The 20503-nt window shown below is 41.4% G+C and overlaps 1 protein-coding gene across 1 annotated transcript in view; it reads right to left on the reverse strand.

Moving 5' to 3' along the window:
• IMPG1 (interphotoreceptor matrix proteoglycan 1) overlaps positions 1 to 19437 on the reverse strand; it is a 52414-nt gene extending 32977 nt beyond the window's left edge. The window contains exons 1-6 of the mRNA XM_035109561.2: positions 19260 to 19437; positions 11194 to 11360; positions 10945 to 10973; positions 8130 to 8194; positions 6483 to 6526; positions 4676 to 4831 (exon numbers count right to left, since the gene is read on the reverse strand). Of these exons, the coding sequence (XP_034965452.2) occupies positions 4676 to 4831; positions 6483 to 6526; positions 8130 to 8194; positions 10945 to 10973; positions 11194 to 11360; positions 19260 to 19374 (576 nt within the window). The 5' untranslated portion in view covers positions 19375 to 19437. The remainder of the gene's footprint in view (positions 1 to 4675; positions 4832 to 6482; positions 6527 to 8129; positions 8195 to 10944; positions 10974 to 11193; positions 11361 to 19259) is intronic.
• Between the last annotated feature and the right edge of the window lie 1066 nt (positions 19438 to 20503).

The raw sequence follows: 20503 nt of genomic DNA on the forward strand, positions 1-20503 counted from the left end.
GCCCTCAGTGCCCTTCCTTATTGAGTAGGCCAGATTCCCTGCTATGCTCAACGCAACCCATTGTCTTCCCTTCTCCTTCTGGGCCAAATGCACACTACTGCTGCAGAGAGGGCAAAGCATGCAGTGGGCGCTGTTCCATATTCTTGCCCTTGAGTGCTAGGTGAGGGCATGTGACCAACATTAACATCAAAGAAGAGGAGCAGGGCTCTGAGCTCCCTGCTCCAATGTGGACCTCTGAAGGAGCTCGATGATGATGATGCTGGCTTTGCAACTCTCCTTCCTTATTTATTTTATTCTATTTATCCCACATGTGACTGCATATTTGCGTTCTAGGTAAGTTGGCCCAGTAACTTCCTAGCTAGGTATCTTGAGTGGCTGATCTTGAGGTACCCATTCAATACCTAAACTCTGTGGACCTTCCTCCTAGCTGAGAGAGGTCTTCTCCCTTTTAAAGTTCTGGCACTTGGAGAAGACCTTTTTTTATTTCAGCAGGTATTTAAAGTACAGTGGTACCTCTGGTTGTGGATGGGATCCGTTCCGGAACTCTGGCCGGATCCCGAGGCAACCGGAGGGACCGCTTCTGCGCACCCACACGCGGCGGTAGAGTGCTTCTGCACATGCATGCAGGGCAAAAACCTGGAAATATACTTCTGGGTTTGCTGCTTACGTATCCCTAAGTTTACATAAGCGGAGGGATACATAAGTGGAGGACTGTAAGCTTTTCTGATGTTGTGGTTAATTGTAACCTATTTTATCTCACATATCTCTTTTGTATCTTTGTCAACCTAGAGACTACAGTGTATATAAAATGTGGAAATAAAAATAAATATATAAACAGTGCTTCTGTTTCCAAGCAAAACCAGTACTACAGCGGCCGCTCTTTACAAACATACTACAGGATCTCGAAAACACAAATCACAGAAGGCTTTTCTGGTATAAGTTTATAACTTAGTGGATATCCGAAAGAATCCTACCATACTGAAGCAAGTAACGTAAACATTTGCTAAGCTTCATTTTCCCATGGGAAGCTGAGATTGATTATGGGCTAATATATTATTATTATTATTAGATGCTGGTCTGCGCCCGTATTAAGAAATTTGTTGTTGTTGTTGTTGTTATCATCATCATCATCTTGATTGCCATTTCTTGGTTAATATATTGTGTTAAACACTGTGGTACATATACTATACATGTCCAATCATCTTCCTTTTTGTATTTATATTCCACCATAAATAGACCTTCGGGATTACTGACCATCAGGAACACAGACTGATGATCAAATGGTAACTGACCAGAGGTGCTTATAACTACTTGAAATGCTGGCTGTCTTTGAGCTGGATTGGATGAAACCACTTCCCTGACCTGGTCCATCACATGGAGGACAGCAAGTGCACTCCCCATGAACCTAGCACACCTGCCTCTCCTTCAATTCCCCACATATCCCACTACTGCCTAAGTGTATATAATCGAAAAATGAAGGTCAAAAAACACTTGGTCAACCTCCTGGAAAAATACAATACCCAACTGTGCAATTTTGACTTAAGCACAGTGGTTGTACTTGGATGTTCTGTCCACGCATGGCCATGCAGGGATGGTCTCTTACTCTTCTCCTCATGATGGGCTGGATCAGGGGAAAGGGGGCAGCCTATCTCCCAAGCGGGCAGGAGAACCACTGTTTTGTCCAACAGTCAAAAGAGGTACCCCCTTATTCTTGGAATATGTGCTGCAATGGCAATGCAGCAAACATGTCCGTTAATCCCCCCCCCTTTGCCATGGAAGTGGTGGCTACAGACCTTGCCACAAATAATGAGATCTGTCGCTATCCATTTTGCATCAAAAGCTAGAGAACTGAGAGCATTGTATTTGGTTAGCCCTCACCCACTGCATTCTTAGATTCTCTTTCTGGAGGAAGCCAGTGAGTCTAGGCATGAAAGACAGAGCTGTGAACAATTTCATTGATGAATACTTCATCTTGAGAACAAAGCTGCAGGCCCTTCAAAGTTGTCAGTGGCAATTTCAGTCAATACATATACATCTGGAGTGAAATTATAGATTGATAGATACATGCAAACACACACTTTTCCTGTTATTATTCATACACCTCTCTCAAAACTTGTTTAAAAGCTGTTGGACTGTCAGTTTATTAGTTCTCAGATCTCAGTAGGGTGTTACATAATGTGGAAAGTTTACCCACAACTTTGCATTAAAAAATTGTGTTACATTCTAGGAATAGGTTATTTGCAAGTTTTTTTCAATGCACTTTCAATAAGCACTGCATTTGCAACTGATTTAAGAATTCAAAAGGCAAAGTGAATACCCAAAAGCAGCAATCCCACAATACCTCCCTCCTCACTTGCCATACTGACTTTTGCTTAACTTTCAACTAAGCAACCTTCAGATCATTAATTGCTGGCTATTAAATAGCTAATGAAGCATGCAATTAGCCTTAGTAATGATATAAACATGCCATCTCTCCTCTAACTCAGAGGAAATGGGATAATGCCCAAATGAATAGAGGAGAATGTGTGATTTTGGGTCCCTTGGCAGCTTCCTTTGAAAAGTAGTTCAGACAACAGTGGCTAATTTCATTCAACATTCGTATTTAGATTGCTCATTAGGTTTATTGTTGAAATGAAATCGCTACAAAGTACTGTCCATTAATTCCTGATGAGGCTCAAATGACTTTTCCTAATGGTGTGTAGTACGACTAATGCTCTCTGCTGACTGGGTATCTCTATAGTCAGTCTTATGCTGCTGAGGGGATGCTGGCAATAGGGGAGCAGATGCTTAAACCACCTGAGGAGAAGGAGTGTAGCACAGTGGTCTCTCATAGGCCTGTACCATCAGGGCCAGCTCTAGGTAGACCCCTGGTGGCACAGGGCACCATGGCGCCGGCCCGCCAGAAGGGCGCCGCGAGCTGTGCCCGCCCACTGGCCGGCCGGTCCGCCGGTTCGACACGCAGCTGCGCCCACGGCAACCGCGCTGTGCCTGCCCGCCCGCCGTGCAGCAGCGCCTGTGGCAGCCGTGCTGTGCGCTGTGCCCGCCCGCCCACCGCGCTGGGAAACGGGGGGGCGCCGGAGGGATCCGCCGCTCCACGGCGCCAGGGGCGCTTAAGACGGCCCTGTGTACCATCTCGGAACATGCCCAGGGGAAGTGTCTTCCTGTTAAGAAGTGTCTTCCTGTTAAGTTTGTTTGTTTGCTTTTTATTTTACAAGCACACATAGTTCTATTATTTTGTCTATTTATTTAATCTATTCATATGCCACCTTTCATTATAAAATCTCAGGGCAGTTTACAGAAAATATTATAACAGTAGTAAATGAAATACAGCAATCCACATCCGAAAAAAATAGAAAACACATAACTAAAGGCTACATCTGCAAGGGGGGGGGCTGTGAGTGTGCCGGGCCACTATCTTGCCTCAGTAATGAACTGGATGAGAGCCAACAAACTGAAGCTCAATCCAGATAAGACCGAGGCACCAAGTGGTTTCCTAGACTTGATGGATGAGAGGCGGCCTGTTCTTGATGGGGCTACACTTTCTCTGAAGTCTCAGGTAGGCTGCATGGATGACTGTTGGCTTAATGGCTCACAAATTGTGCAGGGTACCTTTGCAGTGTTGGACGTAAGAGTTAGAAGCAAGGGGTGTTCCCTATTTTGAATGATTGAATTTTTAAACTAACTGAGGTTCCAACTGATATAAAGAGCAATTATCACAAGGCCAGAATGTAATCACTGTTACTGCTTCCTGACAGCTAGTGTGGTCCAGGGTAGTAGAGCGTCAACTTAGAATCAGAGTTGGAAGAGACCACAAGGGCCATCCAGTCCAACCCCCTGCCAAGCAGGAAACACCATCAAAGCATTCCTGACAGATGGCTGTCCAGCGTCCGCTTAAAGACCTCCAAAGAAGGAGACTCCACCACACTCCTTGGCAGCAAATTCCACTGTCGAACAGCTTTTACTGTCAGGAAGTTCTTCCTAATGTTTAGGTGGAATCTTCTTTCTTGTAGCTTGAATCCATTGCTCCGTGTCCACTTCTCTGGAGCAGCAGAAAACAACCTTTCACCCTCTTCTATATGACATCCTTTTATGTATTTGAACGTGGCTTGTTTCTGTGAAATGTGGGTTCAGGTTCTGGTGCTGGGTTATCAGGCAATGTGGTTCTTGGACACAGTGCCTATGTACTTTAAAAACACCAGTCATTGGTTTTTGCAAGGTTTAATTAGTTTATTTGGCAGAAAGCTCTTTACTTAGCTTGGCATCTCAATATTGATTTGACACTGGCATGCACATGTACAAAACTTCTCATGTGGCCTGAACAGTTGGCATGGACTGATGCATCTTCCCCACTGAAATGTGGGGCTGCTTATCATTTGCTGAAAGCACAAGACCTTCCCATATCAAATTAATGAGGTTTAAAAGTGCTTAACCTGCCTGGATTGAGCTCTTCATTATTTCCTTGCAAATCTGAACCACTTGGGAAACACAAACCTAAGCAGCTTCCCACAGATTTCAGTCTAAATAATTTCACTACTCTATATCAACACACAGCAAAGCAGACAACAGACACATTTCTTATTTATCACTGTCTATAATGTCCCACTAAATAAACCCAAACCAACCTTCTAATCAAACACGTATGCTGTGTTGTCATTGAATAACTGAGCGCTCTTACTTGAAGCTGAAATTTTTCAGCTAGTTTCTGGTACTGAGGAGATGCAGGATCACTCAGTTCTGGGGTATACTCCTGGTCAGTGAGGGTCACACTGAACTCCACCATCTGCTCCACAGGACGTTCGGGGACTATGTTTGGGACCTCTGGCTTTGGCTCCTGAGAAAAACAGGAGAGGAAATAAATGAGTTGCCATACTGCCTGGGCAACACCCAATATCCTGTATACCGAAAGTGAACTCATTCTCTGACTGCCAATCTTATGTGATCAAAACAACACCATCCACACACAATCAGATGTATTAACCTGTGAGGTTAGCAGAAGCAGGCAGGCAGACAGACAGACAGACAGACAGACAGACAGACAGACAGACAGACAGACAGACACACACACACACACACTGGGAAAGGAGACAAAGTAAAAGGAGAAAAAAGTAAAAGGTTTTTGGGAGAAGAAGGAGGGGGGGGGGAAACAGAAAACCAGAGAAGGGGAATGGAATACTCTGGAAAATGGTATGGCTGGCTTGCGCTTCAAGAGGAGCACTTCACACTATGACATCTTGTTGCAGAACTCACTAACATTATTTAGTTCTATATTTTAAGGAAATTTTGTGTGATGTTTATTAAAGAAGCATGCACATGTCATTTAAAAATAACTGGGCACAGAACCTACACCAACTGATTTTGTATTAAAAGGCTGAATACAACATTAATCTCTAAAATCATGAATATTTATGTGTATATGAATAGGCATATTAATTACAACTTCCTAGAAAACTGCCAGCATGCAAATGTCTGTATTTTCCAATGTTCTGAAATCCCCATAGAAGCACATAGCTGCCAAGTTATCCCTTTTTTAAAGGGATTTTCCCTTATGCTGAATAGGCTTCCTCGCGAGAAAAGGGAAAACTTGGCAGCTATGGAAGCAGCATCTCCCAGTTTTAGATTGATACAATCAGTAACAGCATCACAACAAGGAGAAGGACCAGTCACTGCTATTTTCAGCTGAGACTTTTCCAAGAATAAGCCAAGTGGGGTGCCCTTAGTGGTTCTGATGCCAGCCACCGGTATGCTTGGGTCTTCCCTTGGGTTGGTGGGTAGGGCTATTGTGATGATTTTGATGAGATGTAAGCATTTGACAGGATGTAAAAATATGTTTAAATAACATCTATCCCTATACTTCATTCCCTCACTGCCCAGCTATTGGGGAGCACATTGCAAAATGCACACAGCTTTGCTAATGACCCTAAACATACAGGTTTCTAGAATGATTGCATGAATGGCATGGGCAAGTTGGAATGGTCCTGACAGCAACATACGATGGACCAAGGTATGCTCAGCTCAGGGCTCTGTGGTTACTTTGTGTATACCAGCCAATATTTCAAAGTCTTCCTTACATGAATTCCTGGCAGGCTTTTCCCTCGACCAATGCTCCCTCAGTGTCTTTTCCCTCATTCCCAGAAGCCAGAAAAGAAAACTTTGATTTGTTTTCCCACCCCTTTCATAGCAAAGCATAGGCTTCTGTTTGTGTAATGGGAATGGATTATGCAATAAGGACAAAAACCCTTGATTAACATTGGTGGGTGAAACCTTTGCTTTAAAGCCATTTCAAATGACCATTATTTTCCACAAGTGTGGGCAGGAAGCATCATTCACAATTAGTTCACAGGAGAGACGCTAATACAACATTTACATCATAACTGAAGTGAATATAGAGAAAACCTAATGGCTTTCTCTAATGGCACACAAGTCACTGAGTCAGAAAACCAAGAGCAATTGGCTAGTGATATGGAATGTTAATGTGCCCTCACCTTCACAGGAGCTTTGGTGTCGTCAACAACGGGGCCTATAGGGGCTGCTGTGTGCAGTAAAGGTAGAGAGGGGTTAAAAACAGGTGTGGGAGTTCTTTCTTTGTCCAAGAAGAAAATAATGAGAATTAGGAAAATAACAGAACCAATTAGAACCTAAGCAATGAATTAAAATATACATTTACCTCTTGTGATGTATATAATTCAAGAAAAACAAAGGCGCAGATTGGGGTGACAATATTAAGCACACTAATTTAAGAGTAAGACTCACTGAATTCACCATGAGTTAATAGAGATAGAACTTCACTTTTAAGGCCAAACGACATGTGCCACCATTCAGGCAATTAACAATTACGTAAAAAATGTTTTGAAGTACAGTGGTACCTTGGTTTAAGTACACCATTTGTTTCGGAAGTATGTATTTAACCTGAAGCGTACTTAACCTGAAGCAAACTTTCCCATTGAAAGTAATGGAAAGTGGATTAATCCATTCCAGACGGTCCGCGGAGTACTCAACCTGAAGCGTACTTAACCCAAAGTATGAGTGTAATTGGTTCTGGAAGTCTGTACTTAACCTGAAGCGTACTTAACCTGAAGCGAACTTTCCCATTGAAAGTAATGGAAAGTGGATTAATCTGTTCCAGACGGGTCTGCGGAGTACTTAAACAGAAAGTACTCAAACCGAGGTGTACTTAAACCGAGGTATGACTGTAAATAGTAGGCATAAGGGCCCCAATTCAGATCAGGAGCTTGACTGGGGTGGGACTGTAGGGGCTTTAAGCCTCTGTTCCTCTGCTGCAGCCCCAATCCTGATCAGAAGGTCAGCGGTTTGAATCCCTGCGACGGGGTGAGCTCCCGTTGCTCGGTCCCAGCTCCTGCTAACCTAGCAGTTCGAAAGCACGTCAAAGTGCAAGTAGATAAATAGGTACCACTACAGTGGGAAGGTAAATGGTGTCTCCGTGTGCTGCTCTGGTTCGCCAGAAGTGGCTTTGTCATGCTGGCCACAGGACCTGGAAGCTGTACACCAGCGAGATGAGCGCCGCAACCCCAGAGTCGGTCATGACTGGACCTAATGGTCAGGGGTCCCTTTACCTTTACCTACTATTTGCACTAGAAGAAAGACGGTTGGTGCAAGTGGAAGGTTTTATTTCAATGCAAATAGCAGGTACAGAGGGAGGGGTCCAACACAGACTAGAACAATAGCAGGGGACAAAGGTTTTGAACCCCCTACGTCCCTGCTAGGATCACACTCCAAAATGGCCCCTTCAATGCTGCTATTTACTTTTTGAAAGCCATCCATGCAATTGCACGAACAACAGCATTACCTTCAACAACATACCATCAAACCCCATCCAGATGAAATTCTATGTTGCCAATTTCCTGCCTGATTATTTCTTTTAGCAAACCGCAGCAGTTTTTCTGGGAAGTATTTTACAGCAGAAACAAGATAAATAGCGCACAGTTAAATGCTCTGGTTTAAGGACTGAAAGCTTAGTTTGTAGCTACGGGAAAGATATGAGACTTATAATCCAAACATATGCCATTAGCATATTTCACTTGTGACACCCATTATATTTCAGAGTTCTGAACAACAAGTAACAATAATACTCAGGGTTAATGGATAGAAGCATATGGCATCTTTTAATTTACCTGTAGCAACAGAAGGTTCTTCAATTTTTTTGCCACTAGTTTTCTCTGTAGAAATTTCCTCTTTTCTATCAGAAAGAAATAAGGAACACTGTAAATTATGCAGCGAAGATGAAAGGAACAGGAATTCTTTCCTCTTTGACATACAGATTAAGGCCTTGATTCAACTAAAGGTATTCTCTAAAGTTATATTGGTCTCAATAGGATAATGAATCTTCTATTTCACTCTCCTTAGCACTTACATAAATGGAACTTAAAACTGCTTATGTTGGCTGGGCAGGTGCCTTAGTTTTATAGACGCAGCCCAAATAATGGAATAAATGCTTCTAAATACCCCCCCTAATTAAAACATTTCTGTCAATAGTAACAACAACAACAACAACAACAACAACAACACTATCCATAAATGAATCAGTCTGTTTCTGGTCTCTGTCCATTTTGCAGTTGTTTATTCATAAGTCAATGCCATCCTGTTTCTGTTTTTTTAAAAAATAAATCCATACAAAAATTCATATTTATATATATGCTTTATGACAAATGCATTTAAATACATTTTCTATCTCAATGTAAAATTTTCTAAACACACTGGGTGAGGTTCAACTGAGTCCTATCAGTGGAAGTCCTACACAAAGGACTTGCACAACTTGCTTTCCCCTGTCTCTACCCCCCACCCTTCCAAAATTGGCTCAAGGTGGGGATGGGGGAAATCCTCAGAACAGGTGATTGTTCCATCAGGCAATGTTTACTGTGGTATCAAGTTCCTTCCATTTTATCCTAAAATATACATTTAAAATGTGTATGCCTTTAAAACCAAGAGCCACAGTGCAAAATTCAGAGAAGTGTGAAATCCAAAGCCCTGTGGAACGCCCTCCCATCAGATGTCAAGGAAATAAACAAGTATCTGACTTTTAGAAAACCTCTGAAGGCAGCCGTGTTTAGGGAAGTTTTAAATGTTTGATGTTATCGTGCTTTTAATATTACATATAGACTTGCTTAAAGCCGGGGATGAGAATAAAGGGGTTATACCAAAATCCTTAGGAAACCAGTGGGTTCTGAGGAGGGATTTGAAATAAAAAGGTGGTTCTGCTCTCATAGTCAGAAAAGGAGCTCAGACACAGGGGGTAGTGAGGGATAACAACCAGCTCCAAGAGAGCAAAAAGCTGAGGCTAATAGAGTTGGAGGAGCGAAAGTCATAAAGGGGTATAACAGAAAACAAGCAGAGAAAGGTAAGGTGAGGCAATGATGTGAAGGCCTCAGAAGGGAAAACCGATTCACATACAAAGTGCACCAAATGTAGTCTCACTTCAGTTTGCACTTGTAATGAACTGTTGTCAGGGTTATTTTTTAGGCAATGTAAAAGAGTGCTTCTGTTTCTTTCTGTAGTGATGCGTGAACTGGTCCTATAACTCAATTTTTCTCCATTCACGCTGTTCCTTTAATTTTTGCCCTCTACAAAACTGATCCAATTTCAAAAGAGTAGTAGTAGAAGCAATAGTAAATAAAACGAATAAGTGCCACAACAAACAACCACAGGGGTCATTTTCATTGAGGTAAAACATTTCCTTTCCTTTCTGATGAATTGTTTCAATATTTTCCATGACATAGCACCTCATGTGGCTACCACACAACAGATGAAAGTCAGGAAATTTATATGTTCTCCTTCTTTGAGGGTCTTGTCTTACATTATGGCAAGCTAAACGTTCTTCTAATTTAGGGTGTCGGCCCTTTCTAAAACATCCATTTGCCAAATTCTCTCAATTCTCTACCTTTGCAACCTGGTAGCTTTCAACTAGAGGTGCCATGCAGAGGTTTATTTTGGGACATTAGGCATCCAAAGCATGCCCTCTTATTACTATGGCATTGCCAGAGGAGGAATGATTGGAGGGAGGGGAAGGGGAGGACTGTAAGGAGAAAAGAGTCTGGCAATCAGAAAGAATGAGCAAATGAAGAGGACTTCATGTTCTTCTCTCTCTCTCTCTCTCAGATTATAACTGGCCAAATCCCCAAGAACACACTTGTATCTAAAGTAACATCTTTCCAAACAAAAGGTCTTCACAAAATTCTTTCTGCTTGATCTGGTGGCCGCTAAAGCTCAGATTAAAGCCACAGGAATACAGAGGTCCTGTTCCCATGGTGCACCCTACTGCTTCCTTGTACATTTAACAGCTCACACGAGTGGTCTAGTCATGAGAACCAATGAAAAGGAAACCTATATACCAACTTTCACACTCTGCTGAAAGTGGAATCTGTGGGATTTCCTAGCCAGACTTTACTCCGATCATATGAGAACACAAGAACTGTTTAAAAAAGGTTTGGACTGGACATCTTGAATTTGGTAATGTTGATAAAAACCAGATTACAGACTGGTTTATGTAACAGGGCACATTATTGAAATATTCATGGAATTTTAAATAAATATACAATCAGAAGTAAATAAATTTATATGACTTCAATCTTGACATTATCTATCTCAGTTCTCCTGTGAATATTGCATTATGTCAATTTAAAAATCGCTTTGGAGATTGAAATATCTTCAAGCCTACAATAGCTAATGCCCAAATCTTCCTGGATAAGATTGTGGATCAAATTATTTATGAACAGAGTGTGGTTCTGAATCACTCACTCTTTAGAGGGAATCACTCATGGACACATCAGACTCAGAGGATTTTTTTACACTCTTCTTAACTGTAGCAGGTGTAATGAATGCGTGTCATACACATAAGCTATATAACATTCAAAATCCTTACATACCTTTTACATTTTTGTTACAAAAGGCAGGAACATCAACTGGAGAGAACTCTTATTTTGGTTTACTTACCTATCCTGGAAGGTCCTATGCTTTACTCGCTGCAAAAAGATTTAAAAAGAGAAAAACAGATTACTTGCAAATTTCTTCCACTACAAAATGGAAAGCTCTAATGCCACTTATTTTGCCTTTCATTATTCCATGATTCAGTCTAATGCCATTTCTTTTCCACCACGGACCCTTTAAATCTTTCTTTGATGTGCCTTGGTCTTTTAAAAGAGACATTCTTCTGTGTGAGAAAACACAGTCTTTAGGTCTTACCCGTTGAATTATCTCCAGATGCTCCTGAGAATTACTGAAATTTTTCCCAATGTCAAATATGCAGAAAGTGTCTCGTTGACAGGCGGTGACCCAATTCTGGTATTCTGATGCATCTGGAATCCGATCCAGAAAGATCCGGAAGGCTTCCCATACAGCTTCTTGGCAAACTGAGAAAACAGAATAAGAATGCCTGCACTTTACTGGGTAAAAACTTTATTCTTAATTTAATAACAGCAGCTGTATAGAGACTTAAAGGTGTTTGATCCCTTACTAATGCTTCAGTCTGTCTCACATATGCAGCTAAATGTTGGGTTACATGGATGCCCAAATTGCCCTACCTCTGGAGCTCATTCAATCGCTTCCTAGTTCTACCTTTTTTGAGAAGCGAAAGGACCACTGGCAGCCTCTCTCTTTGTAATTGTCTAGCAACTTCAAAGCTAAGCTACCCCCCTCCCCCACACCCATTCTTTCCTTTTGGGAAGAAATGTGCAGTATGCTCATAGGTATGTTTAGTCAGAACTAGTCCTCATATGTTTATTTCATTGTTCATTTTTTAATACATTTGTTCAAAGCAGCTTACAGTATAAGAACGTCACACGATACCAAAAAATACCCGTTAAAAATGGACACACACACAACATTCATATGTCAAAAGACAGTAATAGAGGAACAGAAATAAAACCACAAAGCCAATAAAATAATCAAATGTCTTCCAAAACAGTCATGTTTTTGCCAGATGTGCATAGAAAGATTAGCCTGATAAATATGCATTGGGAGGGCATTTCACTTAAGTGGGAGTTACTCAGAAGTATTTATTTATTTGCGTGTTCAGACCCAGACACCTCCTCCCTAAAGACACATTTGACTCAAATTTTAGTTTTATTTTTGGCAGAATTAAGGCCACAACTTTATTGATTACAGAAGGTGAGTGGTTGCATAGGCTCTGGTTCGACTAGCTCCCTGCCCAAGCAGCGCTGACCCAGGGCACCAGCATAGGTCAGCCTAGGGTGAACACCTGGAATGGCAGAAAGCCGGGGACATGCTATGTCCACCACCCAGATGTTCCACTGGACTCAGGCACAGGTGTAACCCCTCACAGGGTTGACCAAACCATTGAGTCCCTAGATTCCTTTAATGGATAACCCTTCACATAGGGATGGCGAGAACGTTCCCCCATCCCTATCACCTGAACCAGTGCCTATCCGCAACCTTACAAGTTGTGACGATTTGCTACGCGGCAGGCGAAACCCAAATGGCAACAGACAATCAGCCAAGTGGGGAAATTCCTGCCATGTCCCTGTCCTAACGACAGACGACACATGACTGCATAGCAAGGTCAATCGCAAAATACCCTAAAAGTCGGGAGAGGTGGGCGGATGTTCTGAATGCACAGGCCGAAAGAGGAAGCTCTGGGTCACGTTCATGGTTACATATAGGTTCCTTGATCCATTTATACTGCACCCCATTGGCCAGATTGCACCCAACAATGAGGGACCTACCAATTGGGTGTTGTGGCTGTCCAATCTCACCCACCCACAACACAGGAGATCGGTCTCCAGGTTTCACCGCAACGCGTACCTTCTTTTAGGGAGGACATGATTTGTTCAATAAAGCTTACAGTAAAGCCACTTTTGTGGCTGTAATTCTACGTGGTTATAGTTCTATTCAGCCATCCCCTCCAAAATGATTTTTAAAATAATGTTTCAGAAAATCATGAGGTCTCAGTCGAAGGGAAGACACGGAGAAAGGACAGCAGCTTGCTTAGCAGTAATTAGGAGGTGAAACATGTTAACTCAGAGTCATGAAGCACTAATTTCTTCAGATCAATCAATAGTGAAAACCATGGGTATGGGATGGTTATTGAACTGTTGGCTCCTTTAGCTGGGGTGATGATCAAGCGGCAATGTGTGGTTGGAAGAACCAGGCCTATGGCAGGAAAATTGTACTAAGTATGATGTTAGTAAATAAAATAGCAGGCTCCAAAGAGTGGCTTTAAAAAGTTACATTGACAGGTGGAAATATCCTGGCAAGTACAATAATGAGAAATGCCTTTCCTCTTGATTTTCTACCTCAATCAAACAGGCTTCTGCTGCAATAAAATATGACAACTCTAACTCCCTGTGAGACGTGTTTTATACCCCTACTACTCTAAGGCTCTGTACACACTGTGAATATTTAGTGCACATTTGAAGCACATTAACCACCTCAGAATTTGGGGCACTGTAGTTTGTTAAGGGTTGCTGGAAACTTTAACTTTGGGGGGGGGGTAAACTATGGTGCCCAGAACTCTTTGAGGGAAAGAAAGTGCTTTGAAGGGCAAGTGCAAGTTGCGCATGTATTGGCATCTGAATAATCAGTGATTTGGATAGATAAAACCACTGTTTGCAAAAAACTCATTGAGTGTGGTGGGGTGAATTGGTGACAAAAAAATCATATAAACAAGAGATTCGAGCTATGGACCAAGTAGTAGCTTTTTAGATATTTGGTGGCAATACTACAGAACCATCATTTGAGTACATACACCCATCCAGTTTTTATGTCCTGTTCTAGACCTTGAAAAACTATTTCCCACCCCAGGATTTCACAGTGCTTCATTCCCGTACCCTATAAAATCTAAAGCTAGTCACCAGAACTAGTTCCTAGTGCTGCTGCAATAAAGAAAGGTGACTATGGCTGGTTCCTACTGGAAGTAAAGTATTTTCCTCACATTCATGCCCAGATAACGCCTGAAATTGTTTTCAAAGGGTTTTAAAACTCACACTTTATTGAAAGGTTAGCTATTTATCAGCAGATCTTCATGGCTCCTACTGCAGCCTTTTACAGTGTAGGGCTACCAATATGATACAAAAATGCTCTTGAAATGGTGTTTTTTTTTTTTTTTAAAAAAAGTGTTTTTCTCTCATTCATTACATTTGAACAGTAACCAAGCTACTGAAGCTGGATCAGGATCCTGTGGTAAAAGGGAAGCACTCTCCTATTGTTCCACAGAAAAAATTGCCTAGGCACAGATGGAAATAACCTAGCCATAGATGATGCCAATTCTAGCGTACATTTTACCGCCGCCCCCCCCAAGAATCTATTGACTCATAAACGTTATACTGTCCGAAGTATAATTATGTGGTCCTATGCATCTATATTCCTACTTCATTTGTTGTCATTTCAAATGACCTTCCAGGAAAAAAGAAAAGAAAACCTGCTTTGATGTATAGTCCCCATGGAAACAACTCTCCTCTTTTGTACATTGGCTCTAATTTGTTAAAAGTTAAAGTGCTCCCTCTCGATGCTGAATAACTAACTGAACTGCATGCCAAAACTGTAGCGACTGGTAGATAATAACAGCCACCGCAGCTGTGGAACAACTGCTGGCTTCTGTATCATTTGGGGAAATAAAAGCGAGCACGTGCAAACACACAAAACTAATAAGGCCGAGATGAGGCTTCAGAACAAACACACAGTAGGGTAAAAGCTCATGGCTGCAAGGAAGAGTTCCAAGAGCCCCCCCCCCCCGTCAGCAGCCTCATGCAATTAATACAACAAGCTCCAAAAAGGAGGACTAACGTGCACACAAATATTTAACAACCTGCTGTTCATAAATGAATGTGTGCATGTCAGGCTACACAAGCCCATTAATTAATTCCTAACAAAGAAAAGCAACAAGGGTTTTTTGTTTTTTGTTTTTTTTGCCATATCGTACAAACCAGCTTGAATAGCTTTAAAAGGGAGCTGGGCACTTCACAGACGAAACATATGTTGTTGGAGGGAAGATTTTGAGAGGGGAAAAAACAAGCCAAAAACAAATTTCAATTGATTCCCCCCCCCTTTTTGATGGGGAGGGAGATATATCAATGGTGGCCTTGACCCAATGCTTTTAGCACAATATCCTGTCCTCAAAGAATGGATGGAGGGTATATAGATGCAAAGGAAGCTGGCAGTAGTGGCTGGTTTACATTGGAGCAGGTGGGGCAGAAAGCAGGAAGCCAACAACAGGTGACGCTAAAGCCAATGACTGGCAGAGCCAACTAATTCTAATTCTAATGCTTCCATCCTTCTTGCCGAGTTCTACAAAAGCAACATGGAAACTAAGGAAGAGGAGGAAACTGGCAGCCAGGGCCATTCCCCAGAAGAGTGGTTTTTAACCAGTATGCCATGGCACCCTGGGGTGCCTTGAATGATGGTCAGGGGTGCCGCGTGCAACACTGGCCTCTGTCCCTTTTTCCTTCTCTCCCTTCTCTGATGCCCTCTCACATCTCTGCCTACCAAAAGCTTGCACAGTTGTTTGTTGCAGCAGCCCAGGCTACAAGCTTCCAAGGGGGCATGGTGCCTCTGGGGGTGCTTGGTGCCAGGAAAAACCCGGATGTATGGCAACACGATGTAAAAAGCAGCAGAAACAGCTGCAGAAGCCTAAAATAACTATTTTGGGGGCTCAACAACTTTGCAGGTGTCAGGAATTTTACTTTTTGAAAAATGGCAACCCTAATATAACAGGTGCCTGTGGGAGTTCTTTCCATATGCACCCGCATATAAAATGCATAGTATCTAGAGGCAATGAAACTCATGACATAAAAACCTCCATACCTTAAAGACAGTCCTGAAAAAGAAAGCTCAATCCCATACACACGAAGAGAACTGCAGTCAAAAATCAAGAATTGCTATGCAATTGAATTTTGCTATTTTATTTTTTTTAAAAAATTCCATTTGTAGAAATATATAGGCAAGGATTGCATAGAGAGAGAAAATGCAAGGAAGGAAGAAAGAAAGGATTCCGTAAGCTTTTATCACAAACCTCATAAAGAGAGATACTGTATTCTGACACTTCATAATTGGGAAGAACAACTGCTGTTCTTTAATCATATGGTGGTGAATCACTACGCATAGAAGCAGTTACAGGTAGGTAGCCGTGTTGGTCTGAAGTAGTCGAAACAAAATTTAAAAAATTCCTTCCAGAGACCAACTAAGTTTGTCATTGGTATGAGCTTTCATATTGTGCATCTAGTATAATCAACATGAAGTGCTGTCAAAGGTTGCCACCCTGCATGGTGAAGGCCCAGGTTAGCATCATAATTTAATGCTCAACTCACGTATGGGACCAATGACAGAAATAAGCTCACACAGCTGCAATATGTATCTTACTATTGGATACAAAATAAAAAAATTCCTTCCAATAGCACTTTAGAGACCAACTAAGTTTGTCATTGGTATGAGCTTTCGTGTGCATGCACACTTCTTCAGATTGCTATGTATCTGAAGAAGTGTGCATGCACACGAAAGCTCATACTAATGACAAACTTAGTTGGTCTCTAAGGTGCTACTGGAAGGAATTTTTTTATTTTGTTTCAACTACGCCAGACCAACACGGCTACCTACCTGTAACTATTACTATTGGATAGTTAGGAAAAGTTGTATAATACATAATTTAGGCAAATAAACCCAAAAATTTACAGTAGACTACCATCGCTGAATACTAGGAGACAGACTAGTTTACATACTAAATAATCAATGTACCTTTATTATCATCATTATTAGTATTTTGGTATCTAAATTGGTAGCAAAAGTTGGTATGCTGGATTTGATTCTATGTATCTGTTGTTGTATGTGTGCCTGTATACAATTGCTTTTTCTATATGCAATTGCTTTAACAGTTTTAAGATATATAACTTTGATCATACTGTGAATCACTTTGGAAGGTATCATGGGAAGCAATTCATAAATAAAATATTCTCCTGAGGGGAGTGGAGAAGAAAGAAACTTGAGGAACTGACACCATCAATATCCCTCTGTGGCCTCTCCTCCCTCCCTCCCCAACTGCCACCACGGGGGTGGCTCTGAAGGACCATTTTGCCCAGAGAGGAGGGGAGAAGCAGCAGCAACAGCTTCTTCCAAACAGACAAGTTGCCTTATCCATTCTGTTGCAACTGAGCCATCAACTAATCCAACTGAGATATCAACCAGCCATCTGCCTAACAAAAGAAGCCTTTGCCACCATAAGCCTTAACACCACAGTAAATTATAAATAACAGAACAGGTAAGAAATATTTGTTTAATGATACCAACTAACATTCAGAGCATGCAACAAATCCTGCAGTCAGAGAACACCAACCTGCAGGCCACACGCAGCCATACCCTCTGTTTGTCCCACACCACATCTTGTGGGGATTTTGATGGGATGTTTGTTGGGATCATGGCATAAAAAGAGGAGCACACACAGCAATACAAACAGGAATCCCTCCTGTCCGCCTCCCAGGACTATAATTCCTGTCGAAATTGTTTTCTATTCGGTTGTGTATTTTTTAATGTGGTTTATGTATTGTTTGTGACTTTTGTAATTGTGCTATTGCTGTATTGTTTTGATATTCGACTGGAAGCCGCCCAGAGTGGCTGGGGAGGCTCAGCCAGATGGGCGGGGTACAAATAAAAAATTATTATTATTATTATTATTATTATTATTATTATTATTATTAGGCTGAGAGAAAAATGCTCCTTTTGGCACCAGTGGAGAGGGATTTGTTTTCTTCCTAAGCATAATTACTACGCAGGGAGAGGATCTTGCTGGAAAGGGAATGGTTAACCATACTCCTCCTATCCCTGTGATTCTAGTAAGAGTGCTGCCTGTTGTGGTATTTAGGTTTGGAAGAAAAAAGGTGCCAATTTGGGCAAATGGGAAGTCAACCACTTTTACAGTTCTAGGTTGGATTTATCCCATTCTATAAATGGCAGAAAATTTATCTGCTTGCAGTTTTTCTGTAAACACCACAAGTTCTTGATAGGCATGAGTAATTTTTAACCCATTTGCAAAACTCATGTGTGACAAAACCTATGGCACCGCTGCTGATGAATTATTCAACATAATGTATTATATATGTTCTACAAACATCCGTGCAGAACATCTTAACTCTAACCCACAAAACATAAATATGAGAGATGCAGAAATATGTGGAACTGCATGGCAGTTTTTCTGCATTTGCTGATGCTCCAGAAGAGGGACAACATTTATCATATTTAGCAGACAAACTCAAACAGCTTCACTTAGCTGTTAAATTTGTCTTGGACTGCAGGTGTACGCCATCTGAATCCTTTTAATTCAAAGCAGCTACATCATTATAAAAAGCCCCTCAAAAACCTCTGTGTCTTGGAAAACCTTCCTCCAACACCTTTCTTTTGGTCTGGTGAAGCACAAACCTCCAGATGTCCATAGGTTAGATAAAGTTCTAAGTGATGCAGGAAGGCATGAAAGAATCCTACTTCTACCTTGTGCTACTTTTACTAGAACTAAAACACATCAACCAGACATTCATGTGACACAGCTCACATTGGGCTGTACTAGGATTCAGTGTGTATGGAGGACAAGCTGCCTCTGGAATGCTGTTGGTTTAATACAATATCTCTAGAATTAAGCTGCAATATAAGAAAACAACAAACAACAAGAACCCTGCTGGATCAAAAGACTAAGGGCTCATCAAGTCCCATCTCCCACAGCAGTCAACTAGCTGCCTCCGTGAAATCCTCTGGGAGTTGTAGTTGAGCATCATATTGAGGACACCATTTTGGTTACCCCGGGTTTACATGGTTACTTACGAAGAGATGAAACGCAGGCAGAATTGACAGTACAAGACCAGGCAGACTGTTTGTCTGATTCAGTATACACTGTTTGTCACATTTATACCTGACCCTCTCTCCAAGGAGATTGGAGCAGCATAAAATACATTAAAAATTATCTCATTTTAGCAACAGACAACCTTGTGAGCTGGACTAGGCTGACTTTCATTGACTTGCCTTAGGTCATCCACTTATCTTCACAGCTGCGGAGAATTTTGACACCAGCTTCTCCACAGCCAAACCTTGAAGTATAACACTGGGACCCCCACATGGTCATTTTTAATATACCAGCAGTGTTGCACCACTTATATCAGGAAAGATATAACGCTGCCTGTAGAGTCGCTTTCAAAATCTTTTCTTGCAAGAAACAGCAATAGTGTGGCCAATAGGTTATGGGCCAATAGGTTAAGGGTACTTGTTACAAAAACAAATGCACGGTATAACGAAAGCAGATCAAATTGTGGCATGCTCACCTCTTAGCCTATAATAAGCTTGGTGGCTTGCTAAAATTTGCTTCACTGACTCTTGAGGGCAAACCTTCACTCCAGTTGGGAAAAAAGAAGACCTCTTTGTTCGATGTTTTGCCATATCAAATATCCTTCGGATAGTGGATACTTTAGACCTCTTTGTTGTTCTTTCTGACTTCTCAGACCCTGAAGCATCTGCAAGATGTTTTGCTTCACCACGATTCATTTTATTAGGGGTTTCTGTTAAAGGAAAGACAAAGAGAAACAAAGGCATCAATAAAATGCTAAGCAGTACATAGGTGGTTGCGGGTAGCCAACCCCCATTTACTGAAGAATAATGAAACAAACTATTGCCTCAAAACACCAACAACATGACAAATGTTTCATTATAACTTGCCTCTGTTACAAGGAACTTGGTGTAGATCCGCTGTCTAACCTATGCATTACTGTCCACCGTGCTACATTTATCTTCTCTTTCAAGTCAAAGTGGGTTTGCCTGTTGCATCATTCAACAGCTTCTGCTTGGCTGTCTTGAGTCACATGCACTCCAGGCACCCCCTGCCCCACCGGCATGCATCTGCTTCTGGCTCATGAAAGATACCAAAGCACTGGGAAAGTTGACACTATCCTTTTTGTGGGAAATTATGCAGGAAAGTTATCTTTAATAAATGAGAGCAGAACTTTGTACAGCGTATTTGCTAGTCTAGATATTATGCCTAACACAACTTTATACATGACATACTAATTCAAGGTGCGTGTGAATTTTTAAGTTAACAGTAAGGAAATTATGAGCTTTGAATTTCAATGGCTCAAAAAAAAAGCAAGCTGCATTATCAGTTTCATGGAGATAATGAAGGAGCAGTCAGTGAAGTAATTATATTTTCAATTTTATTCACTGATGCTTAAAAAAATTATAATGTTGATTTTAAATGAACTTTTCAAGATGCTTTGGAAGCATTTTTGCAGTTCTGTCTTTTAATTGCACAAGCAACCTAAAAGAAGGAAAGGTAAATAGCATCCCAATATTTGTTTAAAGACCTCCCATGAAAAGGAAATGGTAAAATGTGTAGATAATTGGAAAACTTTCTGAGGCAGAAAATATTTGTCTAGGAGGCCAACAATATGTGTGTAGCTAACTTAGATACCGATGAATTGACTGTAGATGGTAATTGCATTTGGAAATAGTTCAAATTCAGTAAGGGACAGAGAAAAGGAATCAAATGTCTTTCAAGAGAATCAAGCTTACAAGA

Source organism: Zootoca vivipara, chromosome 3 (genome assembly GCF_963506605.1).
Source record: "Zootoca vivipara chromosome 3, rZooViv1.1, whole genome shotgun sequence".
Lineage (NCBI taxonomy): Eukaryota > Metazoa > Chordata > Lepidosauria > Squamata > Lacertidae > Zootoca > Zootoca vivipara.